Here is a 27,899-nt window from a genome sequence, read left to right as displayed (position 1 = left end):
GCCTGCATGATTGAACAACTGGCCATTCACCTTGTGATTTTTCTCAGGGATAGTCAAACAGGTTACTTTTAGGTTAGGAGTATTAATGCGGCTGGTATGAATTCTCCGAGTTGTGCTCTTTATTTACAAATCCCCCAAAGCTGCCAGAGCTGTAAAATGGGGCAGCTCGTACATTTAAAAAAAAACAAAACCCAAAAACATAATAAATAAATTACAAATCCGAAGCTGCGTGGTAAAGGGGTCAGATTCGCACTGTTCCTTCTAGGACTGCGAAGACGGTTAACCAGAGAGATCCTCAGCTGGAAATTAACAAAAAAAAAACAAAAGAAAAACCCCAACAACCCCAGGACAGCATCTATTCTCAGCTCCCAAAATTTTCTTCTTCTTTGCCGTTTTAATTTTTCAGCTGACGGCTTCTTCCGCCAGTTGCTTCTCCTGCTTCGGCACGTCGAGGCTCAATGCTTGCCCGCCGGGAATGCCCTCTTAAGTTCCCAGAGTTCGTGGCAGAGAGAGGGTAAGTTGATTCAGATAAACCGAGGCGCGATTTCGTAGAGGGATCCCGGGCTGCCTGTTTTAAGGAGCCGTCTGTTCTCGGCTTCCAGCTGCGTGTAGCGGTTCTGAAGACTCCGGTTGGCGGTCAGCAGCCTGTCCCGTTCCTGCAGGTCAGAGCAAACGGTTTAGAGAAGGTGGCATCTTTGTTCAGAACAGTGGGAGGCTGGCAGAGGCTGCTCTCTGAGCTTGGTTGTTGGGGAATTCTGGGAGGCGAAGTCCACACATTTTAAAGTGCCTGGGGTTGAGAAAAACAATGATGATGATGATGATGATTTCCCCAGTCAATATCCTCACCTTTTCCAGCTCCTTCACCAGTTCCAGGAGCTGCTTCTGGGTCTTGTTGCAATCATCTGCCGGCTGTCCCTCCTGCTCCTCAGCTGCCGGGGTAGCCTGCTCGGTCTGAGTGCTGGCATGTTTGACCATCCGGCTGCCCGGGCTGCTGGACAACGAGACCACGGGACTCTTGCCCTGTTCCCATCCTGGTGGGAAGAGAAACATGTCTTCCTCTGAGCCTGCAAGATGAAAAAAAAGACTAGGTTAGCCAGAGAATGGTTGTACGATCGATCCAGATTTTGGATGCAGGAGATGCTCTTGGGGCAGGGGTCAGCAACCTGCGGCTCTGGAGCCGCATGTGGCTCTTTCACCCCTCCCTGTTACTCAAAATATATGTCCCAACCGCCAATGTGTGACACCCGCTGGCACGCGATTTATTGAGCTTTTCAACCCCTGGTAGCCCAACCGTGGATAAATCCAAGAAAAGAAAAGTTTCAGAACGTTTAATTCAACTACATATGCTAGTTTTGTGGCCGCTCAAGAAATAGTCAGGCACGGGAAGGGTTTTTGTGGCTCCCGGTGTTTTCTTTTCTGTGGGAAACGGGTCCAAATGGCTCTTTGAGTGTTGAAGATTGCAAACCCCTGTCTTGGGGTGACCATCGCCTCTTTGGACTGGTAGTCTCTGAACTGGCTCATCTTCGGATTGTGACACAGATCCTGGCATGGGATACTATAGGTCAGGGGTCTCCAACCGTGGCAACTTGAAGACTTGTGGACTTCCAGCTCCCAGAGAGCAAAGCTGGCTGAGGAACTCTGGGAGTTGAAATCCACAAGTCTTTTTTCCCCAAGTTTGCATGAACAGGTGCCATACGTTCCACTACAAATAAAACTGATCAGATTAAACATGATTATTACATTCAATCAACTTATGTATTTCTAATAACGATACAATAGGTTGCAATCTATCATTATTCGAATATTCCACCTATTTCTCGTTATTCCTTTGTTTTCATCAAATAAAAATGTATACATTAATATTCCCTTTATCACTCGGAGTGATAGAAGACCACTTAAGACTTGTGGTCTTAAAGTTGCCAAGCTTGGATGGGGACCCCTGCTATAGGTTGTCTCCCACAACCGCAACGGAGTCCGAAATTTCCGTTGCTAAGCAAGGCAGTCGTTAAGTGAGTTTTGCCCCTTTCTTGCCAGAGTTGTAAATGAATCACGGTTGTTCAGTGAATCGGGCTTCCCTCTTGACTTGGCTTGTCCGAAGGTCGCAAACGATTATCACGAGACTCTCGGACGCTGCATGCCGGTTGCTAATTTTGCCGGCGAATTTTGATCATGTGACCACAGAGATGCTGCAATGGTTGTAAGCGTGAGACCCAGTTGTGAGTCACTTCTTTCAGCGCCATTGTAACCTCGAACAAGTGCTAAACGGAATTACCTGTACAGGTAATCCTTGGCTTACGACAGGGGTGTCAAACTCAATTTCATTGAGGGCCTAATCAGGGCTTTGGTTGACTGGATGGGTGTGGCCAACTGGGTGGGCGTGGCCAGCTTGACGCCACTCCGGGCCAAAGCGATGCGAGCCGGCCCCTTACATTTTCCAGGACGGCCCCGCGGGCTGGATCCGACCACATCACGGGCCGGATCTGGCCCGTGGGGGCTTTGCGTTTGACCCACCTGGTTCACAATCATAAATTGGGACCAGAATCTCCATCACTAAGCACGGTGGTTGTTAAGCGAGTCGTGCGTGTTCATTTTTATTTTATTTACCGTATTTTTCAGAGTATAAGATGCACTTTTTTCCCCCAAAAAAAGAGGGTGGAAATCTGGGTGCATCTTATACTCCGAATGTAGCCCCGCCCAGCTTCTCAAACGGAGGTTGCAGAGGCTGAAAAAAGCATCCGAAACGAAGCTTCAGAAAAGAAGCCCCCAAACAGAGCTTCAGAAAAGAAGCCCCCAAACAGAGCTTCAGAAAAAAAGCCTCCAAACAGAGCTTCAGAAAAAAAGCCTCCAAACAGAGCTTCAGAAAAAAAGCCTCCAAACAGAGCTTCAGAGGCTTTTTTTCTGAAGCTGTTTCGGAGGCTTTCAGACACAGAAAAGAAAGTTTTTTCTGAAACAGAGTTTGAGAAGTTTCAGAGGCAGAAAAAAAAAAAGCAAGGCACAGAGCTCACAACCGAGGACCTTGTTGCTAAAATTCACCTCTGGGAACAGCTGATTGGGGGCCGATCCACCTGCCAATCAGCTTTCTTCTTATTTTCCTCCCCAAAAACTAAGGTGCGTCTTATACTCCGGTGCGTCTTATACTCCGAAAAATACGGTACTTTTTTTAACCACCAATGGCCACGTACCAGAGCTGGGATGGTAACTCATAGCTAGCGTGGCTGTGGAAGTGCGCGGTGTGCTGTCCGAGGAGGAGGAAGAAGAAGAAGGGAAGCGGCGAGTGTGACATTCCACCTCTACGTGATTCTTGCAGTGTTTGTGACAGATCATGGCACAATCTGGAGAGGATCACAACAACAACAACAACAACAACAACAACAAAAGGCTTCAGATCAAAGCAACGAGAAGATGAATTGTCACCGCCCCCCTCCCCATCGCTCCTGCTGCTCCCGGTCTTCTCCAACCTGGTACTACAACACCCATAGGGCTGGGTCAAGGCACTATTATTGCTTCAGTATTTAAGCAGCTGCCCAGAGACACATTTTTGTTTCTCCCGATGCAGGAATGTGACTTAAGGGGTGAAACACCAAATAAGGTTGAGATGAGGTCAGGAAAACACTCGATTATAATTTCCGTTACGGTTTTTAAATTCAATAGCTGGAGCAGCCGGGCTGTACAGTGATCCAGAACCCACAGTTGTGATTCATTGGTACCATAGTGTAAAGGAGGAGTATCTTTCTTTTTTTTCCCCTGCCTTTTTTTCCTGTGTATGTGTAATTTACCTCACAATCCTGTGGTATTGATTTACACCTCAGGATGTTTATTTATTTATTTATCTATCTATCTGTCTGTCTGTCTGTCTGTCTGTCTGTCTGTCTGTCTGTCTGTCTGTCTATCTATCTATCTATCTATCTATCTATCTATCATCTATCTATCTATCTATCTATCTATTTATTTGTCATATTTCTATGCCGCCCACTCTCCGAGGACTCTGGGCGGCTTACACCAAAGACAGTATACTAAATAGCATATTACCCCCCAACAATCTGGGTCCTCATTTTACCCACCTCGGAAGGATGGAAGGCTGAGTCAACCTTGAGCCGGTGAGATTTGATCCACTGATCTGCTGAACTAAGCAGTCAGCTGAAGGAGCTGCAGTACTGCACTCTAACCACTGAGCCACCTGGGCTCTTTTGTTCCTGTTTGCCTGACTATTCAGCTTGGTGTATATGTAGGTTGAAAATATATTTATTTATATTTAAAAGCTACGAGCTGGTGTCAGCATCTAGGACTTCATTCGGACACCAGCTGACAAATAGATGAATTTCATCTTGTTATTGTTAGCATTATTCTCCGGTTTACGATAGGCTCCCGGGTGCTCTACAGCTTGGTTGTTTTCTTGTGGACGTTTCATCACCAAACTAGGTAACATCATCAGTGTTAGAAGGATGTGGGGTTGGCTAACCCTTAACCCCATTTAAGACCCAATGGCAGCTGTCCAAATTCCAGGGGGGAGGGGCCTCCCGCCTCCTCGGATTCACGAAAGCAGTTGTGCTGACCCAACAGAGCCCAGTAGAGGGCACACTCACCCCTGCATCTGTATCCTTGCTTGGAGACTCCCCATAGCTACATCAGGAAAGGAAGGGGGGGAAAAAATGTCATTTTAGTTTGGGAAGAGCCCCTTGAGACCACATTTGGAGGATGCAAACAGTTCTATAGAGTTTCCCCAGCCATTTCTTGCACGGATAGATAGTTTATTTCCATTTCATTTCCTTGTGGCTTCCTTTCCCAGGTTTAGAGTCGCCCATCTCCAATATACAGTATATCTTGGTTAGAGAGGTTTCCTCGTTTAGTTGTTTGCAGTCCCCAGAGTCGGCTTCCAAAAGGGTTATGGCTGGGGAATTCTGGGAGTGGAAGTCCACATCTTTAACTTGCTCAGCGTGAGGAACAGAGGTGGTATTCAGCCGGTTCGGACCGGTAGTGGAAATCGCAGGCCGTCCTATTTAGGCACATTTTTGAGGCCAGGCACATGCGCATAAGGTATGCGCGCTCACATTTGCGAACCAGTAGGAAAAATTAAGCGAATAGCACCAGTGGTGAAATGTAAACTTTGTTACTACCCGTTCTGTGGGTGTGGCTTGGTGGGGGGGTAATGTGACTGGGTGGGCGTGGCCAATTTTTTTTTTTACTTTTAAAACCATTTTTTCTACAACCTCTTTGGCCAGTAAAAAAAAAATGCTTTTAAAAGCCTCTGACGATCCCAGCTGAGTTGCCTGATCGTCAGAGGCTTTTTTTACTTTTAAAACCAATTTTTCCTACAACCTCTCCAGCCAAAGAGGTTGCAAAAGGAATGCTTTTAAAAGCCTCTGACGATCCCAGCTGAGCCGCGCAATCATCAGAGGCTTTTTTTTTTTTAACTTTTAAAAGCATTTTTTCGGCCGAAGAGGTTGTAAAATAAATGCTTTTAAAAATTTTTTAAAAAAACCTCTGATGATTGTGCGGCACAGCTGGGCATGGGGTGGGCAGGGATTTTTGCTACCGGTTCTCCGAACCACCTGCCGCCATCGCTACCGGATCGGGCGATCCAGTCCAAACCGGGAGCATTTCACCCCTGAATAGCACCTCTGGTGAGCAGCAATGTTTTAGAACAGTCTTTGTGCTTATGCAGGTAGCTAGATAACAGGAATAAAGCATCCTTGAAGATACTCTGGCCTCAAATCGCTCTTCTTCTAAAAAAAAACAGCATGTTCCTAGTCCTGATGGAGGGCCTAGAAGGCTGAGAGACTAGTAGGGTAAGTAGTCTTTCCAATATGGAGGCTAACACAGATGAAGAATGGTTGCATGAATTGGATATGTCTGGTTTAATGAAAAGAAGGACTAGGGGTGAGATGATGGCAGCGTCCCAATATTTATGGGGCTGCCCCAAAGAAGAGGGAGTCAAGCTGTTCTCCAAAGCATCTGAAGGCAGGACAAGAAGCAACGGGTGGAAACTCATCAAGGAGAGAAGCAACTTAGAACTAAGGAGAAATTTCATGACAGTGAGAACAATTAACCAGTGGAACAACTTGCCACCAGAAGTTGTGGTGCTCCAACATTGGAGGTTTTTAAGAAGAGTTTGGACATCCATTTGTCTGAAATGGTACAGGGTGTCTGCTGAGCAGAAGGTCTGACTAGAAAACGAGGCCCAAGGTCCCTTCCAACAAGGAGGATGAGGAGGACAGAATCTAGCTGAAAAATTTCCCTTCTACCACTTCTGGCTTTGGGATACAGGTGCTAACAATGGGCAATCCCTTCAGTTGTTTTCATTTCTTAAGTTGTGCAAAAACATCTCGTGATCTTACATTTCCAGCAGTCATTTCTGCCAATGCAAAATGCGGGGGGGGGTGTGGATATCGGGAAAGGTGTGTAAACTTACAAAGCCACCGCAGTGGTCGCAGAAGGTGGGTTTTTTAAAGGTGACCTCTTGGAAATCATGCAAGACCACATGGCCCAGCTTGGAGAAGATGGCGCAGGCCCTCATGAAGTACTCTGAGAGGTTGTCTCGATTCCAGGTTCCTTCCCTGTGATAAAGAGAGACAGTTTGGTCTGGTGGTTAAGGCTAGAAACTGGGAGTCTGGGAGTTCTAGTTCCGCCGTGCCCATGAAAGCCATTTGGGTGACTATATAGGCCAATCACCAGGTGACAGTGAGCTCCAGTCCTGTCTTAGATATGAAAGCCAGCTAGGTTGAGTTTGAGTCAATCACTAGGAGATGGTGAGTTCTAGTACCACCTTAGACCTAAAAGCCGGCTGGGTGACTTTGGGCCAATCACCAGGGGAAGTGAGTTCTAGTTCCACCTTAGGCATGAAAACTGGCTGTGTGACTTTGGGTCAATCCCAGGAGACTGGGAATTCTAGTCCCACCTTTGGAATGAAAGGCAGCTACATGACTTTGGGCTAATCACCTGGAAACAGTAAGTCTAGTCTCGCCTTAGATATGAAAGCAGCTACCTGGGGAATTCTGGGAGTTGAAGTCGACACCTCTTAACATGTTGGAAAAACAGTAATTTAAATTTCTTGGGTATAATTGGTTGCTACTGTCCTGAATTGTATGTTTAGGCCACGGATCATTTTCTGTCTCTAGCATTCATAAGCACCTAGAAATCACATGTGAAGACCTCCAAGGTCCCTTCCAACTCTTACCCTATTCTGAAACCATACTCAGTGCCTACACCCACTGATACATCCTATGAAGCGGTATATAAGTCTAAATGCTATTGCCCTTCCTTCCTTCCTTCCTTCCTTCCTTCCTTCCTTCCTTCCTTCCTTCCTTCCTTCCTTCTTTCCTTCCATCCATCCATCCATCCATCCAACATTTGCAGTGGTTAGAATGCAGTATTGCAGGCTGACTCTGCCCACTGCCAGGAGTTCAATTCTGACCGGCTCAAGGTTGACTCAGCCTTCCATCCTTCCGAGATCAGTAAAATGAGGACCCAGATTGTTGGGGGCAAGAGGCTGACTCTAAACCGCTTAGAGAGGGCTGTAAAAGCACTATGAAGCGGTATATAAGTCTAAGTGCTATGACTATTTATGGCAACCTGGCCGGGTCTCCTTTCCACGCAACCCCGGCGCTTACCGTTCTCTTTCCAGGCCATAGAAGGAGAAAGGGAAACTCATCGAAATGGTCTCGAAATCCTCCTGAGAGATGCAACCTCGTTGATCAGGATCGTAATTCTTGAACACGGACTGGTGGAAGAAGAGAAGGGTAGAAACACAGCCATGGAGACGCAAAAGTCTACAGAGGAATTTATTGACTAATAGAAGAGAAGAGGTACAGCTCAGGGTTGAACGGTGGAGTCCTCGGTGCTCTCTTGGCTTGGTTTTCTTGGAGACATTTCATGACCCAACTAAGTAACAACATCAGTGTTAGAAGGGAGTGGGGTTTATTCTCTGTTTGTCGGAAGCCGGCTGGGAAGGTTACAAATGGTGTTCACATGACCCCAGGACTGTGCCCCTGTCATAAATACAGGTAGTCCTCGAGTTACGACCACAATTGAGCCCAAGGTTTATGTTGCTAAGCGAAACATTTGTTAAAAGTGAGTTTCGCTCCATTTTACGCCTTTTCTTGCCGGAGTTGTTAAGTGAATTGTTGCATGTGTTAAGTTAGTCACACGGTTGTTAAGTGAATCTGGATTCCCCGTTGACTCGGCTTGTCAGAAGGTCGCAAAAGGGGGGGTCACGTGACACCCCCGCACCCCCCGGGACTCAGCAACCGTCGTAGATGTGAACCGCTTGCCAAGCCTCTGAATTTTGATCAGATACTGCAAGGGTTGTAAATGTGAAAAATGGTTGCAAGTCACCTTTTTTTTTTTCTCAGTATGTCTTAACTTCCAGCGGTCACTAAACGGATGATTGTAAGTTGAGCTACTATTTGTAATTTTCACTCAGGGGAGATGGCTCAGTTTCCTAGAAATTGCATGCTTTTTATGCATGCAAAACGTGCTCTTCAGCTACCACCAATTTCCGTTTAGCACTTTAGAAGTCTGTAAAGGTGATTGAAAATAAATCTTTGACTTTCAGCCTGCCCTATTTCTTTCTTCGCCACATCCTCTTTTTCCCAAATCTGTGACCTACATGCTGTTCTCAGTTCCCTCCCCATCCCCAAGATTGGAGTGCAGTCCTGTGTAGATTCTCAACATCCCCAAATCTCCTACGCAAAGTAGGTTTGGGCCTGGCCAGGAAAGTTCCTTATTTCTCCTGCTGTGATTTTCAAAAGACTTGCAGCTCTTGAGACGCCAAAAAAAACCCCAGCTAAACCGTAGTAGTTCGGAGAGAAAGGGGGTTAAATTCTTCCCTCTTTCGGCAGTGCTGAGGTTACTTGATAAAAGTTACCCCAAATTTCTTTGCTATTTGTAATGGTGTCTGTGGAAATCTCTTGGGTTTATATAGGAGTATCTAAAACCATCATCTGCTATTTTGACACTATTAGGCAGTGCTTCTCAATCTGGTAACTTTAGGACGTTCAGACTTCAACTCCCAGAATTCTGCAGCCAGCAAAGACGTTTGGACTTCAAGTCCCAGAATTCTCCAGCCAGCAAAGATGTTGGACTTCGACTCCCAGAATTCTCCAGTCAGCAAAGACGTTTGGACTTCGACTCCCAGAATTCTCCAGCCAGCAAAGACATTCAGATTTCAACTCCCAGAATTCTCCTGTCAGCAAAGACGTTTGGACTTCAAGTCCCAGAATTCTCCTGTCAGCAAAGACGTTTGGACTTCAAGTCCCAGAATTCCCCAGCCAGCAAAGATGTTGGACTTCGACTCCCAGAATTCTCCAGCCAGCAAAGATGTTGGACTTCAACTCCCAGAATTCTCCAGCTAGCAAAGACGTTCAGATTTCAACTCCCAGAATTCTCCAGCCAGCAAAGACGTTTGGAATTCAAGTCCCAGAATTCTCCTGTCAGCAAAGACGTTTGGACTTCAAGTCCCAGAATTCCCCAGCCAGAAAGATGTTGGACTTTGACTCCCAGAATTCTCCAGCCAGCAAAGATGTTGGACTTCGACTCCCAGAATTCTCCAGTCAGCAAAGACGTTTGGACTTCGACTCCCAGAATTCTCCAGTCAGCAAAGACGTTTGGACTTCGACTCCCAGAATTCTCCAGTCAGCAAAAGCTGGCTGGAGAATTCTGGGAGTTGAAGTCCACATGTCTTAACATTGCCAAGGTTAAGAAACACAGCTTTAAGGCGCTATTTAGCAATATGGAATATGAGTTAGGGGAGGAGGGGGGGGCTTGGATGTGGACCCCTCTCTGCAAGCTAATGAACCCTGGTGTTTGCTTTTCTTCTCTCTCTCTCCATTAGCCATGCACAACCTTGTTTTCAGCAGCGTGTTTTATTTGCAGAAGAGGATGTGGTTGGAGTGGCCGGATTTGAGCTTCTTCCTTTAACAGAAAAGGAGGGGTGCTGGGTGGAAAAGGGGAGGAGAAAAGCGGGAACTGGACTTGGCCACCGTGGGGAGGGGGGGTGTAAGCACGGATTGAGGCCATAATGTGGCAAAATGCCAGGCTGACTGATGTGCCACAGATGGGGTTTGAGAGAGAGCTGATGATGTTACCTAGTTGGGTCATGAAACGTCTGCCAGAAAACCACCAAGCGCAGAGAGCACCAAGGACCCCACAGTCCTCCTCCTCCTCCCAAACCCTTCTAGCACTGATGATGTTACCTAGTTGGGTCATGAAACGTCTGCAAGAAAACCACCAAGCTCAGAGCCCACAGTTCAACCCCGAGCTACGTATGTTCTCTTTTCTCGATTGCTTTGATTGTCCTACCTCCACCATCTGCTGGACGTGCCTCTTGACGGCGAGACGATCCGACTTGTTGGCTACCCTGGGCGCCCACTCCACAACCACCGGGGGCTTGAAGTGGGTGGACGGCTGCAAAGAAAAAAAAAAAAAAAGGAGAAGAGAGCTTTAAGAAACAGGACCCTCAGGGAAGACTCGGGCCTTCCTCAGGCCTTTGTCCTCCTCTTACCAGCAATTTGAGGCAGCGAGGTTCACGAGAGTACGAGAGGGCGTAGATTTCCTCCTCAGAGTAGTAGAGGTCCAAGGAGAGCTGGAAGGCAAGAAGGCATTTTAGGGCAAAAGAAACACACCAGAGACCCCAACATCTCATGAATGTTGGCCAAGAACCATTGCTATCCTGATGACAGCTGGTGCACATCTGGCTACTTTTAGGTCATACCTGGCATTACCGGGCCACATTCAGCCTTTTGTCAGTCCCTGTCTGGCTCGTATGGATTGCTTTTATTTTGAAGCATTTTTAAAATATATGGTTTGGTCCTCCACAACAGTCTCAATTTCTCAGGTGGCCCCTTGGGAAAATTAATTCCCTGTTCTAGGTGGTTGAACGGCCTAAGCAAAGGCCAAATAACATCTCTCCTTTTGCCCCATGCTTACTAAAGCAAACAGCCATGGAACCTCCAGAAAGAAGGGGGCAGCCCCCTTGAGGGAATCGAGACCCCCAAGGCCAGAGTGGTTCCTGGTCCATCTTTCTCCTACATTTGGTTCCCATCTCCCATCCTGGATAAGCTAAGGGGTGACTTCCTCCTACAGCAGTGTTTCTCAACCTTGGTAGCTTGAAGATGGGTGGACTTCAACTCCCAGAATCCCCCAGCCAGCAGCGCTGGCTGGGGGATTCTGGGAGTTGAAGTCCACCCATCTTCAAGCTACCAAGGTTGAGAAACACTGTCCTACAGCCTCCTGCAATGACGGTCCTCATTACAACATTACAGTTCTTTTCTTAACCCGTGATACTGCAGCCTGTGCCATCTTGGCTGGCACCGGGTTCAAAACTCCCATCCTGGTGAACAATAGACCGGAAAGGATGGGAGTTGTAGTCCAACGGGTCTGGCTGCCGATCGAGGGTTGCGAAGATTCCCTAGGCGGCCTGTAGTCGTGCCTTCACCCTGCCTGGGTTGCTAAGCAACATCTGCATCACCGTGCTCTATGGCCCTGCCCACACTGGCTGCTGCTAGGCAACCAGGCATCCTGGGTTAGGACGCATAAAGGCCCGACCATCTTTTCGGCTGCCAGCCGGCCCCATATTTCTGTAGCAAGAGAGTCAAGAGAGAATGCAGCCATTTGGGTGACTGAGTCAACCCCACTAGGCCCGGGGAAAGCAGGCCCGGCCCTCTTTGCCTGTAGTGGGAGGCGGTTGCTAGGCAACCCTGCAGCTCTGGTAGGCTCTCCTGGAGGAGAGGTTTCTAAGCAACACCATCGGCTGGAGGCCTGTAGAAGAGATGGTTGCCTGTTGTTGGGCCCCGGGTCCGACCAAAAGGCAGTATTTGAAGGCCTGCCACCCTCTGCACTTCCCCATCTGTGTGTCAGACAGTATATAAATAATATAAATAGTAATATATTGATATGATATCATAGGCCACACAGTTCTGGTAGGGACATCTGCGATGGCCTATTTTCTGACAGAACAATTAATCCATGGAATAGTTGCTTCCCAGAATGTGGCTACGTCATCACTGGAGATTTTCAAGAAAAATATTGGATTTTCAAGAAAAAGAAATATTATCCAGGATGATATAAGGCAGGAGTCCCCCAACCTTTTGGGCACCAGGGACTGGTTCCGTGGAGAGAGGTTTTTCCGTGGACCAAAAAGGGCGTGGTTTCGTGTGCTGCCTGCTTGCGTGGCCCGGTTTCTGGCATGCCACAAACCGGGGGCTGGGGACCATTGGTATAAGGTCTACTGCCTTGGTCAGGGAGTTGGAGTAGAAGACCTTGAAGATCCCTTCTAGCCGTATGATTCTATAAATGCTGGCGGGGAAAAGTCCATATTCTTCTAACATGGAGATTAACCATGGTTTAGTTTGAGTCCAGTTGATTTCCTTCAAAAGCAGCCAAAAGGACTCTCTTCAACCCGCCCCCCCCCCCCCCCGTTGGACCACCTGCATCTCAGCCTGCCCATCGACCCTCCTGTGGTCTCCATGAGTTCTCCAAGGATCTTTCTTACCGTCAGCAGGTGCACCAGGTCCTTGTTGGCTTCGAAGGGCGGCTGAGCCCGTTGCTGCAACCGGAATTCCCACACCGGCTCATAGAGCCTCTGCAGTTTGCTCAGGTTGAGACGTCCGCCCTCGACGCGGTCTGGGAGGGCTTCGTGCAAGGTCACCAGGTCCTTGAGGTGGACTCCCACAATGGGGATCTTGAAGTCTTTGCAATCGGCGTAGGCCCGACGGTACGCCCCATAGTTTCCACTTGACGAAAGCAGTTCGGTCATTTCGGCAAGCACCTGCGCGAAGAAGGGAAAGCCAGGTTCCAGAAAAGAAAGGATAAATCCCATTTTAACCCTCGAGCAACACACCCCTTCTGAAGAACCCCTTTCCAAAACGAATTCATGGATTCGCCTTTTTCTTGGCGTCTGACATGCAAAGTCCATGGGGAGAAGCCAGATTCATTTAACTTAACAATTTAAGAGTCCCTTAACTGTGACAAAAAAAGATTGTAAAATCTTTTTTTGATTGCTAACCAAAACTTAACTGTCTTGGTTAGCAACGGAAATGTTGGGCTCAATTGTGGTCATGTGAGGCTCTACCTCTACAACCACCTCATACTGAGGGGAAAAAATCATACTAATGGGCTCACCCAACCTCCAGATCCCATACCTGAAAGAACACCCAGATCTTCAAGGACTTGGCATGAGATATGGCATCCTGTAGATCTGGGGTCTTCAACCTTGGCAACTTTAAAACCTGTGGACTTCAACTCCCAGAATTCTCCAACCAGCATTGGAGTTGAAGTCCACAAGTCTTAAAGTTCCCAAGGTTGAAGACTCATGTTGTAGATGGTCAAGAGCCAGGATACTGATGTGGACCATGGCTACCTTTGGGATACCTCACCGAGGCTAAACACCTCCTCTCTTTTGTCTTCGGGAGGGCGCTTTCCTTACCTTGGTGACCTCGGAAGGTAGAAGCGCATGGGTCTCCTTGAGGCGAGCAATGGTGCTGTGGCAAAGCCCTCCCACAATTGCCATGAGCGTGTTGAAGTTCTGCAACTGCCTTAATTTCTGCAACAAGAGGATAATCCAAGAGAGGCTCTTTAAGCAGATCACAAGCGGAAAGAGTTGGCTTCTTCAAAGGCTCCTCAACGTTTGACGGGAGCTAATTTTCAAACCTGGATACCCACACGGGCGTCATCTTTTAGAAATGTGGGAGAAACAACCTGGGTTTGATAAGCTTGGAAGAAATGTATTTTGACCGTAATCACCGTTTGCAATCTTTCTAGCTGGCTTCTGACAAGCAAAGCCAACGGGGGAAGCTGGATTTATTTAATGACTGCACGATTCACTTCATCACCGTGGCAAATCAAACCGTAAAATCGGGTAGGACTTATTGAACAAGCTCCTTGTTTAGCAATGGAAATTCCCAATTGTGGCCGTGAGTTGAGAACTACCTGTATTTTCTAACTGACTGAATACAAAATGAGACAAAAATGTAACCGCGTGGAAGAAGTCATTTTGGAGCCAGCTGCCAGAAAAAGCCAGAAAAAGCTCTCGCTGTCAAGTTTCCGAAAGATGCCCTAATTAATTCATGAGCCATGATCCAAACTTCAAAGGAAATATAGCCATTTATTAGGAGCAACATTCCGGCAATACTCGGATGCAGTCAGGACTGACCCCACGTAGATTTACGTTCCCCTATGACTCTGTCTCTCCCCTCCCCCCTGGCCATGTCATAAATCACATTCTCCAATTAACCACTTTGGCTGGCTGTGAAACCTAACGCCCTCCTTCTGATTGCAATCAGAAAAATGTATGGAATTCACTTCAGTTCTCCCTCCCTCCTGCTCATGGCAACTTGAAAGCTTTGCAAGTTGACACTCGCATCTTCCCAGTGGCAGCCAATTTGATCAATCTAGTTTGAGAACTTTCCATCTGGACCTTACTGAGCCGTTTGTCAGGAATGGTAAAGGGTCTCCTGCTTGAGCAGGGGGTTGGACTAGAAGACCTCCAAGGTCCCTTCCCTTCCCAACTCTGTTACTCAAAGGATACAAGCCACCAACTTCTATCAGCAAAGCTCAGATTCATTTTAGGTCCAAGCTAATGCATCATTTCACTATGGACCCCTCTGGATCATCATCTAAATTCCTAGGTCTCTGCCCACAACAAAATTCCCCTCCTAGGCCACCAGCTCAGAGCTACCTCATACTCCAGGCATCGTAGACTTTTATAAAATAAATAAGGTAAAGGTTCCCACGCACATACATGCTAGTCATTTCCAGCTCTAGGGGGCGGTATTCATCTCCGTTTCAAAGCCGAAGAGCCAGCGCTGTCCGAAGACGTCTCCGTGGTCATGTGGCCGGCATGACTAAACGCCGAAGGCGCACGGAGCGCTGTTACCTTCCCACCAAAGGTCACCCCTATTTTTCTACTTGCATTTTTTACCTGCTTTCGAACTGCTAGGTTGGCAGAAGCTGGGACAAGTAACGGGAGCTCACTCAGTTACTCAGCGCTAGGGATTCGAACTGCTGACTGCCAACCTTCTGATCAACAAGCTCAGTGTCTTAGCCACTGAGCCACTGCGTCCCCACTATAAAATAAATAGTGAGCATCAAACTTCCATCTGCTTAAGAGCCACTTCTTCTGCTCGGGAGGTGGCCCAGAAAGAACATTTCTTACCCACCCCACCATGCAAAAATGCAAGCAAACTCATGCATTCTCCACCTTCACATCGGTTTTGCCAATTGACGTCACCTCCCCACCATCTGACCCCGGAGAAGGTGTTTCCATCAGCTTTGTCTCGGCAGAGCAACCATGAAAGGAACAGGAATGTCCTTTTGTGTCTCTTCCCCCCACTGCACGGCCCAAGCCCCCCCACTTCTGTTTCTTTTCAGTGAGGAACTTACCTGTGTCACATGGATGAATTTGGTGAAGACTTCTGCTCGCTGCTGGGGTGTGGGACGCTTCAGGATCATCACTTGCACCCACTGGGAGATGCTGTTGAACAGAGTAATTGCGCGTTCCAGGGCTGAGATTCCATGCACAGATCCACGCAGCACGTAATTCTGGAAATCCAAGTACTGCCCAACATACAATTATAAAAGGTAAGAACCGGTCTTGCTGGATTAAACCGAGTCCTAACTAAATCCAAGGTTCTGTTTTCCGGATGACTCATTGGGGAAGCCACTTTGAAGTCAATTAAGGGACACCCAGTTTGCATTTTTTTTTCGTTCACCGCTTTTGAGATGGATTGACAGTGGGAAGGAAAGGCCTTCCACATTTGTAGGAATATTCTCGTACACTTCTAAAAAAAACCATCTCTTACGACTATTGCTTCTTATTATTTACAGTGATGAGAATTTCACCACATTTCAGCCATAATTCCCTTCCCTTCCCTTCCCCACCGTCCAGTCAGAGCTGAAGAAGCTTCTTGGATGAGAAGCGAAACCTCTTCAACGAAAAACAAGAAAGTCCAGTTGCCTCTTGGAAAAAAAGCACCTTTGGGACAACCATGACCTGGATGATTGAAAATCTCCATAAACATTCAGTCATATAATCAGTGGTGGGTTGCTCCCATGACCCCCTTTAAAAGCCTCTGGCAATCCCAGCTGAATTGCTTGATCGTCAGAGGCTTCTAAAAGCATTTTTTTCTGCAACCTCTTAAGGTTGTAGAAAAAATGCTTTTAAAAGTTAAAAAAAAAAAGTTGGCCATGCCCACCCAGTCAGGTCATTTTCAAGCCTGTTACGTAGGAAGTCCTCGACTTATGACCACAACTGAGCCCCAAACTTCTGCTGTTGGCAGTTGTTAGATGACAGTGAGAGCAATCCACCCATGGAACAGAAGTTGCCTTGGGAAGTTGTGGGAGCTTCATCCCTGGAAGCTTTCAAGAAGAGACTGGACCGCCATCTATCAGAAATAGTGTAGGGTCTCCTGCTTGGGCGGGGGCGGGGGGTTGGACTAGATGACCTACAAGGTCCCTTCCAACTCTGTTAATTTGTTAGGTGAGTTTTGCCCGATCTCGCCCCCGCCTCCCCGCAGTTAAGTGAATTGCTGCAGTTGTTAAGTCAGTCATACGGTTGTTAAACGAATCCGGCTTCCCTCATCGACTTGGCTTGTCGGAAGCCGACTAGGAAGGTGACAAGGAGTGATCATGTGACACACACACACACACACCAAGACCGTACAACTGTCATAAACGCACGTCAGTTGTCCTGCACCCGAATTTGGATCACACGACTGCGTGGAATGCCTGTAAGAGTCATAAAACTCTTTTTCAGCGTGGTCACTAAACAAACAGTTTTAAGCTGAGGACCCCCCACCACCACTCTTGGCAGCTGGAATTTCTATTCTCCTGCCTTCTCCAAAAGGGGAGGGGGGGTAGAATTTGGTACAGAGACCGAAAGACGTCGAAAGACGCAAGGCCTTATCTTCTGCGTCGATCTGGAATTTCCACCAGACAGGAAATTTCCACATTTCCTGTGGGCCTCTAGATGGTTAGTACACCATCTCCTGGCTCACTAGTACATATTGGCTGGTGGAGCAGGGGGGGCTTGGGGGAGAGAAGATCATTGATGTTGTATTAGATATCGGTCTGGTGCAACCAAAGATGCAAATGCTTCGGACGTCGTTTGCCAGAAACCTGAAGGAACCGCTGATTCAGGACAAAAATCAGTAGGCAGGATGGCAGCAGTCATGGCTAACGCAACATTTCAATTGCCCAAATTGGGCACCCCCAAGAAATGTGGTTGATGCATAATTCCACCCGAAAGGTCAAGGAGGCAGTTGCTCTTAAGATGCTTAAAGCACCATTTCTCAAACATATAAATATCAAGAACATATGAAGAACGGTTACTGGAACTGGGCATGATGAAAAGAAGGACGAGGGGCGACATGAGAGCAGTCTTCCAATATCTCAGGGGCTGCCCCAAAGAGGAGGGAGTCAAGCTATTCTCCAAAGCATCCGAGGGCAGGACAAGAAGCAATTTATGGAAACTAATCAAGAAGAGAAGCAACTTAGAACTAAGGAGAAATTTCCTGACAGTGAGGACAATTAACCAGTGGAACGACTGGCCTCCAGAAGTTTATAAATACTCTAACACTGAAAGGTTTTAAGAAGAGAGTGGATAACCATTGGTCTGAAGTGGTATAGGGTTTCTTGCCTAAGCAGGGGGTTTATTATTTATTTATTTATTAGTTTGATTTATATGCCGCCCTTCTCCGGTGACTCAGGGCGGCTTATAATGCTTTTAAGCAAGAGCCTTCATACTTTTGTATATACCTGCTTAGTAGGGCTTTTGCCGCCCCCCCCCCCCCCCAGCGGTGTTCTATTTTATACAAAGTCAGCTTATTGCCCCCACAATCCGGGTCCTCATTTTACCTACCTCGGAAGGATGGAAGGCTGAGTCAACCTGGAGTCTGGTGAGAATTGAACTCGCAGTAATTGCAGGCAGCTGGCAGCTAAATACTACTTTAAAACAGTAGTTTAGTCCACTGCACCACCAGGCTCAATAGTCCAAGGGTTGGACTAGATGACCTCCAAGGTCCCTTCCAACTCCGTTATTCTATTCAAACTTGCACCATTTTAAGATGGCTGGACTTCAACTCCCAGAATTCCCCAGCCAGCCAAGCTGAGCTTGCAATGGAAGATTGCATTAGATCCCACAACATGGTGTAATATTTTTTTCCTTCACCTCAGTCATTGCCCTGTGAATAACCAGCCAACGATTTAGGCAAGGAAGGACGTCTCATGGCAGGTTGAGTTCGTACCTGCAAGACGTGAATTTGAAAGGACCTTGAGGTTAAAATATAGAAAGAACGGTTGCTGGAACTGAGTATGTCTAGTCTAGAGAAAAGATGTCAGCACTCCAAGCTGCATTCACTCCAGTGCTGACATAAGAAGGAGAAGGTGGGGGCATCTGGCAAGAGGACGCTTGACTTTTCACCTACTTATTTTCCCTGGAGATACTATCCCCTAGGAGATGGGTTGGGAGGGGGGAAATTTGAGACGACACCGAATCCTGACAAAAGAAGGACCAGAGGAGACATGAGAGCAGTCTTCCAATATCTGAAGGGCTGCCCCAAAGAAGAGGGAGTCAAGCTATTCTCCAAAGCACCTGAAGACAGGACAAGAAGCAATGGATGGAAACGAATCAAGGAGAGAAGCAACCTAGAACTAAGGAGAAATTTCCTGACAGTTAGAACAATTCATCAGTGGAACAACTTGCCACCAGAAGTTGTGGGTGCACCATCACTGGAGGCTTTTGAGATGAGCCTGGACAACCACTTGTACAAAGGGTTGGAATAGAAGACCTCCAAGGTCCCTTCTGTTATTCTGTTAGTCATACCTTCTTTGTATGAAGGACTTTCATATTTACTTTGGGTTAGATCAGTGTTTCTCAACCTTGGAAGCTTGAAGATAGGTGGACTTCAACTCCCAGAATCCCCCCAGCCAGCACTGCTGGCTGGGGGATTCTGGGAGTTGAAGTCCACCCATCTTCAAGCTACCAAGGTTGAGAAACACTGGATTAGATGGATGTACATGCATACACATACACACACACACACGCATACTTCAAATAGTAAAACAATGGACGTCTTAGCTAGTAAGTATCACCATTGCTATTCCCGTGAGAGAGATCACCAGGGTTCCAAAGTAGGAACTTCTTCCTTTGGTTGAGGAAGTTCCTATTTTGAAGCCAGGGTGATCTAATAAAGTGTTTCTCAACCACAGCAGCTCTTAAGTTGTACAGGCGTAAGGTTCCTGCTGGCTGGATTCCAACAAAGGAGATGATTTGCAGCTCAGGTTGAAACGTCCGTGGTGCTCTCGCTGAGCTTGGTTGTTCTCTTGCAGATGTTTCCTTACCCTAACTCGGTGACATCAGCACTGATGGTGTTCCCTAGTGGGGTGATGAAACGTCTGCAAGAAAACAACCAGGCTCAGAGACCACCAAGGGCTGGGAAACACTGATGAATATATACTGTATTCAGCCATCCTCAACAATGGTGGGCTCTAACCGGCTTTACTACCGGTTATCTTCGCACACGGGCTTCGCTCGCTTGCGCGCCAAACTTGCACTCTGTGCAAGCGGGTTACGAATCTGCCCAGCTGAGGTGCGGCAATCCACTCTGCCGCACCTATTAGCTGGGCTAAAAAAGAAGAAATAAAAGGTAGGAATAACGCGGGGGCGGGTGGGAGGGCCCAGCTCCCGGACAAAGAGAACCGGTTTGGTGACGTCATATCGTCACCGCTACCGGCTCGGCCGAACCGGGAGGAACCCACCACTGATCCTCAACCTGTGGACTTCCTATGTCTACCATCGTCTTCAACCAGCCAAACTTTTTCCACTCCCAAGATATCTGTAAAAGATACAAGGCCGAGGAAGGCTTTCACAACGCTCCATCCACCCATCTTGCAAAAACTTTTCGTACCCCTATGCAGTTCCTTACCGAGAGACGGCAGAATGCCTTGAATTCCAGGTAACTGAGGTGGTCGGCTAGCTCACCTGGATCCAGGTGATCAAACAGCAGAGAGACTTTACGTTTCTTGCCACCGGCAGGACTGTGTTGGCAACTGAGAGAACGGTTCCAGGTATGACTCACCCTGGAGGGAGAATAAGCGCAGAAGGGACTCATTAGGGACCGAGTTGCGATAACCTGGGGCATGGCACAGAGGCAACAAAGGCAGCTGACAGTTCAAACCGCCCATTTATTGCTCCAAATTCCCCCCCAAACGCTTCCACGTTTCTGACAAGTCCCAGAGCAAAGTGATGACATGCACACACCTCAAGCAGCCTCTGGATGCAAATAGTCCAGCCCAATGCTGTGAGCACCACGGCTGCAAAGCAAGAAATCCAGCAGGGCAAGTCGAGGAGTCCAGGAAGCAAAGGAGCAAGGCAAGGAATCCAGAAGGAATGCAAGGAATCCAGGAAAGTTCAAACATCGGCACTCAACACTCCATGAAATTCATGTTTGTTCCCGACAAATGCCCCTCCCCACAGCTTCTCCTTAAGTCTCAGTCCCCAGGTGTGCCTTGTGAAGTGGGGCGGGCCACTCTCCTCCTGAGTAGTCGGTTCAGTCTGCGCTGTTCTCGCCTTCTCTCCACTCTCCGTGCTCGAGGATCAGGAGGGAGCGGTCCCTGCTCATCGCCTGAGCTCTATCTCTCATGTTCACTGCTAAATCTCTCTTGGTCATCCTGCCCCAGTTCCTCCCTGACTACAAGCCGTCCCAATCCTGAAAGTCCCTGGCCTGACTGGGCTTGCTCCTCCCCATTTTCCTCCAAAGCCAACAACGCCTCCCCCTCGATCTCTGTCGGCTCCAGTTCCAGCTCATCTTCCCCCCTGCCCCCGCCCCCAGATTCAGGCTCTGACAGGGGCAGGACAGGAGTATCCAAAGATTCACAAGACCAAAGGACTTCTTTGTGGAAATGCAGAGTGCACTCTCTGTAAACAAGACCAACACACTGCTAGGGTGTGGATGGTAGGCACCTGAGCTAACTGGAGAAATGTTAGCTTCCATGCATAGTTGTGGGAAGACGGGATGGTCTAAAGCACCTTTTTGCCATTGCGTGCCAAAAGCAGGGGGAGAGCGAGGGGGTCACGCGCGTGTGTGCTCACACTCATAATTCTGTGCGCCCTGCCCTCCGTGCATGTGCACGGGACCTCCCTGCGCTCTCCCCCACTTTTGGCACATGACGGCCCGGTGGGGCCGATAGGCCCGTTTTTGCTCTCCCCAGGCTCCAAAGCCTTTCTAGGATCCTGGGTAGGGCAAAAATGGCCTTCCCCCCACCCCAGGCGTTTCAGAGGCAGGAAACAGCCTGTTTCCCTACTTCCGGTGGGCCCAGAAGGCCTGAAAATCAGCTGGCGGAGCTGAGCGCCCACCGATATGGTGGCACGCGTGCCCTACGTTCACCATCACGGGTCTAAGGAGAAGATTGAAGAAGGCAGATGCTTTCCTGAGGAACAGAGATCCATGTCTCTTGAACAGAAAGCTTTGGAGAGGTGAGAAGGCCAAGCTCTTGGAGATCAGGCAAGGAGAACCTGAGAAGCAAGGCCTTCAAGTGCCTGAGGAATAGGAGAAGGCTTAGTAGCACCATGGAAGCTCAGAATGGGTGTTAAGGCAACACCCATGGGTTTTCGTCACTGTTGGTTTCATCTCCACCAAGTGACACGTTAGTTGGACTTTCCTTCTGCTTTACATCCTCATCATGATTTGGTAACATTTTTGGAGAACCTACTGAATCACTCCTCCTTGCCATTGAATCAGAAGATTTTTTTTAAAAGGATAGGTAACGTCCTGGACCTCTCCTCTTCTTCCCCCAAGGAGCTTGCATTCAAAATAAAGTTTGCTATAGGGCAGGTGTGCGCAACCTTGGCCACTCTTGAAAACGTGTGGACTTCCACTCCCAGAATTCCCCCAGCCAGCATGGGGGATTCCGTCCCTTCCAAGGAGCAATTCCCATTTCTGAACTGGTTGTCGCCACTCACATGCAGGATGTATCGAGCATATTGTTGTGTCCTGCTGGGCCTTGGTTCCTCACCACCTCCAAGATTTCTGTGATCACCTCCTCCAAGTGGGGGTCCAGGTGAAAAGCCTCCGGATAATTCACAAGCCAGTAGCTGAAAAGAGAGCAAGAGGTTCAGGTTGGAGCTGCATGCCTGACTGGAGAATTCTGGGAGTTGAAGTTCACATATCTTAACATTCACTAGCTTGCTGACAGGAATTCTGGGAGTTGAAGTCCATATATCTTAAAATTTACTAGCTTGTGGCTGGGGAATTCTGGGAGTTAAAAGTCTACACATTTTAAAGTCTACTACCTTGCTGACCGGAGAATTCTGGGAGTTGAAATCCACATATCTTAATGTTTACTAGCTTGCTGACTGGGGAATTCTGGGACTTGAAGTCCACAAATCTTAAAAGTTTACTAGCTTGGTGGCTGGGGAATTCTGGGACTTGAAATCCACACATCTTAATGTTTACTAGATGCTGACCAGAGAATTCTGGGAGTTGAAATCCATATATCTTAAAGTCTACTATCTTGTGGCTGGGGAAGGCTGGGAATTAAAGTCTACACATCTTAAAGTCTACAAGCTTGCTAACCAAAGAATTCTGGGCCTTGAAGTCCACACATCTTAAAAGTTTACTAGCATGGTGGCTGGGGAATTCTGGGAATTGAAGGCTACACATTTTAAGTTGACAAAGTTGAGAAAACTTGGGGGGGGGCGGGGAGAGAGAGAGAAAAGATATTGGGAAGAGAATTCAGACCGGACAAAGTGGCAGATCCTCAGCTGACGTGAAGGATTCTTGTCCTGGGCTGATTCCTGATATGTGATCAATAAAGTTAAGGCTTAATTTGTTCTCCAAATTCTTGTGGAAAGGATTCAGGAATCTGTTTTGCTGAAATGCACTTCTATCCCTTCCTTTCAACAGAGTCCCTTTACTATGTGAGACCTTCTAGCATAGGAGCGTTAAACTCAATTTCATTGAGGGCCGCATCAGGGTTGTGTTTGATCTCGGGGGGCCAGGTGGGCATGGCCAGCTCGACATCACTCATCACGGTTCCGTTTCCAGCCATGACGTCCTCCTGCAGTCCTCTGCCAATGAAAACGGAGCCCTCCTGAGCTCGATTTTCGCTGGCAGAGAGCTGCAGGAGGCTGTCATGGCCAGAAACGGAGCCCAGGAGGCCTGTATGTGGCCCTCCCAAGCTCTGTTTCCGCTGGCAGAGGCACCGCAAGTCGGTCCATCGCTGTTACCAGAGTGGGCCCACAGGCCAGATCTAAGCACCCTGCGAGCCGGATCTGACCCGCAGGCCTTGAGTTTCACACCCCTGTTCTAGCAGGACCCTATTAACTAAGAGGACATAACGCCGAAACATTTTTTTCCCCACGTAATTTCTGATCTGTTAGAGTATTTGAAGGTCAGACTGCCTTCCTTGTTCAACAGTTCAATACTGCCTCCCGCTAGAAAGCTTACCCTAATTAACTGGCATAATTGCTCCCTAGGAAGTTAATTCTCGAGGAGCCCCAGTAATTCACCCAGAAACCGTTCACTGGGAATTGTCGTTCATTGCAAGTACTAAAACTCAAGATCCTTTTTGTGCTGGTTAAAATAAATCAGAACGCCGTTGAAGTATATAATGCTTGTTCTAAAGCTGTTCCTTTAGGTCCGTTTGGTGGCTGGACAAAAGAAATTTGCTAGCTTCCTATAATGCACAAAACCCCACATCCAGGTTCACATCATGTACTGTAAGAATAAACAGTAGCCTGGCCTGACTCACACAGCCACCTAAAATAACATCTCGACAAACTACACCACCAGCGAACCAACCCATTTTATGCAAAATCAGTCCCTTTAGAACTGATTTTTGTCATTCTAATTTTTGTCAAGGAATCCTTGACTTTGTCACCAGCAAGCAATCCTTTTGCCTTTTGGGGGAATTTTTAAATTTAAGCTCTTTAAATGTAAACTGTGTTGTTTTAATTTGTTTTATACGGCATTTTATTCAGTGTCTGTAAGCCGCCTGGAGTCCCCTTTGGTAAGACGGGCAGCATTACAAGTGCGATAAATAAATGAATGAGCGAATAAATAAACATGAAAACTCTTTCCTATCCAACAATCCCCTTGGAAAGACATTCTAAGAAGGGTCTATGGAGATTCTCAGCCATTCAGATAATGGTTGTCCCAAAAGTACTTTTTTCAAGAGGCAACTGGACTTCCTTGGGTTTTCCTCGAAGACGTTTCGCTTCTTGTCCAAGAACTGACATGTAGAACTGAAGAAGCTTCTCGGACGAGAAACGAAACATCTTCAAGGAAAAAGGAAGATGTTGCATCCTGAAACAGCACCTCGAGGATATTTTAAGGAGAGATTCTTTGTGTTCCCCCAAAGGATATAAAGTCAGAAGACGGCGAGCCAGCTCTGCAGACGGGACCACCCAACTATGAACGGTTAGTGTCATGTTCACCATGAAGTCGCTGGTGCACAGCTTCCCATCCACATCTGGGGAAGAAAGACAGGTGTTAAATGGGATCTATCGATAGGCAGAAATGGAACTGAATAGAAATGAGGAAAGCAAGCCGTCTGGGATAGATCTGCCCCATAATACAGTATTCGCCTGGTCTTTAAGAGCTTGGTCTAATGGTTAAGGTACCTGGCTAGAAAGCAAGAGACACTTGAGTTCAAGTCCTACCTTAGGTGTGAAAGCCAGCTGGTGACTTTGGGCCAATCACCGGGAGACAGCAAGTTCTAGTCCCACATTAGGTATGAAAGCTAGCTGGATACCTTTGGCCAATCACCAGGAGATGATAAGTTCTAGTCCCGCCTTAGGCATGAAGGCAAGCTGGATAACTTTGGACCAATCACCAGGAGAGAGTGAGTTCTAGTCCCACTTTAGGCATGAAAGCTAGCTGGATGCCTTTGGGCCAATCACCAGGAGACGGTGAGTTCTAGTCCCACCTTAGGCATGAAAGCCAGCTGAGTGACCTTGGGGAGAGTCCATCTCTCTTTCTCTCAGCCCAACCCACCTCACAGAGTTGTTGTCGTGGGAAAAATAGGAGAAGGAAGCTGTGTTGGATATGTGTTCTCCACCTTGAGTTATTTGTAAAAACAATCAAGGCAGAATACAAACCATCAAAGAAACAACTTCCTGGATGGTAACCTGGGCTATCTGTGGCATGATTTGCGCTAGAATCAGCCTGGGTCTCTAGCTTTATGCAACATCCACACACACACACACCCCAGAATCAAAAGGGGGTCTCCATCTCATGCCCCCACCCCTCTCCAGCCACAGTACCAAAGGAGCGAAGGCATTTCTCAATCAGCTCCTCCAGAGTGCAGGAACGATTCAGTTCTCCCAGGCTGATGGAGGCCAAAGCCTGGTTGATCTCCCGGGGGTTGGGGCAAGTCATGTGGCGTCGGCTCTTCCGCCGGTAGATCTTGCTGGCTCCTGGAAGGGTGCTGGAATCCATCTTACCAGCGGCTTCAGTCCGCGATCTCCTGCAAAAGCAACAGCTGTGCTATTGGCCATTCTCAACAACCTGGTGTCAGTCAGGGTTCCAGGTAATACATTCAAAAGGCCAGCTCTGTAAACCGCTTAGAGAGGGCTGCAAAGCGGTATATTTTATTTTATTTTATTTATTTATTTAATCTAATTTTTATACTGCCCCTTCTCCCGAAGGACTCAGGGCGGTGCACAGCCAAAGATAAAACAAGTACCCATATAAAATTTAAAAACAATTTAAAAACATGTTAAATAATTTGGCCCCAACGTCATTAAAACATAAACAGCCCATTAAAATTAATCTTTAGGCCAACCCAGCTTGTTGGAACAATAACGTCTTGAGGGCACGGCGAAAGGTACGGAGGTCAGGGATCATCCGTATCTCCAGGGGCAATTCATTCCAGAGGGCAGGTGCCCCCACAGAGAAGGCTCTCCCCCTGGGGGTCGCCAGTCGACATTGTTTGACCGACGGCACCCTGAGGAGTCCCTCTCTGTGGGAGCGGACTGGCCAGTGGGAGGCTATCGGTGGCAGAAGGCGATCTCGTAAGTACCCAGGTCCTAAGCCATGGAGCGCTCTAAAGATGGTAACCAACACCTTGAATCGCACCCGGAAGACCACCGGGAGCCAGTGCAGCTCACGCAGGAGTGGTGTTACATGGGAGCGCTGTGTCGCTCCCATAATCACCCGCGCGGCCGCATTCTGGACCAGTTGGAGCCTCCAGGTGCTCTTCAAGGGGAGCCCCATGTAGAGAGCGTTACAGTAGTCCGGATGGGAAGTGACGAGGGCATGAGTGACCGTGCGCAAGGAGTCACGATCCAGAAAGGGACGCAACTGGTAGATCAGGCGAACTGATAAAAAGCCCCCTTGGCCACAGCCGTCACATGATCCTCTAGAGACAGCCGCACATCCAGGAGGACATAAGGAGCCCTTATAAGTCTAAGGGCTATTGCAATTGCTTTTTTTCTGGAGAGGCTCCGCTGATTGCCCGCAACAGACCTCTGAAGCAAACTGCTTGCAACCCTGCGCCACGGTCTTGCACAAGTTCCTCAAATGCCCATTTCAAGAGCTCGGCGCGCACACACAAACACACCAGCGCACGGACGGACCCACACAGAGCGTGCAACCTCATGTTGCCTCGCTGTTTCCAATGCCAGCTATGCCCCAAGGAAAATAGGAGGCACTGTGGGCATTTCTGCCAAGCGCCCCCTATCTCAGCCCCAAGGAAAGACCCTCTTCCATCACCCTGCGGCCCTTCCCCGCCATCCCCACCCCACCCCACCCAGCTCTCCAGTTTCCCGTCCTCTGTCTTGTTGCGTGCTGCATCTTGCAGATCTTGTACTAGGAACTTCCCTCCGAAGCAAAAGCATTTCCAACATCCCGAAAACCTCAGCGAGCTGAAAAGGCCGGCTAGCCCGGGCTTGAGATGCGATTGGAGTCGTTTTTAAGATTTTCGTTCTGATAAATGGCAGGGCGGTGGCTGCCGAAGTGCAGAGAAGTTTCAAATCCTTCCGACGGGGGGTCTTAGGCACCGGATCGTACAGGCCTGAGGGGGCCTTCAACATTCAGCTGTCATTTTCCAATTTAGAGCTGGCCCTTCTCCTCTTAAAGTTGCGCCAAGTTGAGAAGAAACTTACCTGCGGGCGTCCAGCCATGAGGTCCCCCAGGCTGCAGGTGAGAAGGAAGATCTAGCTGCCAGAGAAACAGATCGTGCTCTCCTGCTTTTCTAAGCAAGGAGGGAGAGCACCTGAGTAGTCCCAGCGACAAAAATACAAGCCTTTTTCCAGGATACGAAGGGAAGATAAGGAAAAGTCTTGCCCCCTTTTAAGTTTCGGGCTGAGCCTAAAGCTTTCCAGATGCCCATCAGCCCAGGGCCTCTCCCAAACGGGCACCTTGTGAAAGGTTGATTTCCTAGGACAGAAGGATGTACCGAGCAGGGCAACTCCTCCTTTTCCACACCAATGCCAAAGAGGAGAAGTGACAAAATGAAGTTGTGTTCACCTTACTCAGAATGACACGGAACTTAGAAAGCACCCAAGAAATTCCCGGTGACTAAGAGGAGGAGAAAGAAAAGGAGGTTTCGAGGCATTCGGCTTACCGCTTGCTCTCTCGTCGAATCATAGTTCTTTCTTTTTGGGGGGGGGGCTAGCTCACCAGGATCCTGTCCTCTTTTTTTTTTTTTTTTTAGCCTGCTGTGACCATTAGGGCGGGTTGCCTCTCCGCTGGGAATTTCTCTGCCAAGCGCCAAAACGGTTCCCGTCGGCGTGAGCCAAGGCGCAGACAAGTCGGACGGCTGAGACGCTGGCTGGCTGGCTGCGAGGCAGCTGAGTCAAAACCGGCTGGTTTTTGTGCTGATGTGGAGTTAAAAGGAACTGGGTTACGCATGTGATGTGGTCTGTGTGTGTGTGTGCGTTTGTGTGTGTGTGTGTGTGTCGGGAA

General features: G+C 48.1%; 1 protein-coding gene across 1 annotated transcript; it reads right to left on the bottom strand.

Annotated features, from left to right (window-relative positions):
* Window positions 1–182: 182 nt before the first annotated feature.
* RASGRP4 (RAS guanyl releasing protein 4) lies at window positions 183–27,708 on the bottom strand. The gene is made up of 17 exons (XM_070949283.1): window positions 27,559–27,708; window positions 25,256–25,458; window positions 24,357–24,462; window positions 22,731–22,793; window positions 21,953–22,084; window positions 19,917–20,070; window positions 15,376–15,549; window positions 13,421–13,537; window positions 12,488–12,763; window positions 10,499–10,579; window positions 10,297–10,401; window positions 7,608–7,717; window positions 6,410–6,554; window positions 4,584–4,620; window positions 3,183–3,332; window positions 847–1,064; window positions 183–656 (listed from the first exon to the last, which is right to left on the bottom strand). Exons 1-17 carry the CDS (start codon window positions 27,579–27,581, stop codon window positions 525–527), a joined length of 2,226 nt encoding a protein of 741 aa, XP_070805384.1. The 5' UTR covers window positions 27,582–27,708; the 3' UTR covers window positions 183–524.
* Window positions 27,709–27,899: the final 191 nt, after the last annotated feature.

Source organism: Pituophis catenifer, unplaced genomic scaffold (genome assembly GCF_029215685.1).
Source record: "Pituophis catenifer annectens isolate HBS135680 unplaced genomic scaffold, rPitCat1.0.hap2 SCAF_9, whole genome shotgun sequence".
In the NCBI taxonomy this organism is placed as follows: domain Eukaryota; kingdom Metazoa; phylum Chordata; class Lepidosauria; order Squamata; family Colubridae; genus Pituophis; species Pituophis catenifer.
The sequence above is the reverse complement of the archived record's forward strand: the minus strand, read 5'-3'. Positions and strand labels throughout refer to the sequence as shown.

Coding starts and splice junctions, on each gene's coding strand:
- RASGRP4 (XM_070949283.1), bottom strand. CDS start 27,581: ATGATTCGACGAGAGAGCAAGCG. Junction 10,580..12,487: donor ACCTGGTGCACCTGCTGACG/GTAAGAAAGATC, acceptor CTTGCCTTCCAG/CTCTCCTTGGACCTCTACTA. Junction 7,718..10,296: donor ACGTCCAGCAGATGGTGGAG/GTAGGACAATCA, acceptor TTCTTCCACCAG/TCCGTGTTCAAGAATTACGA.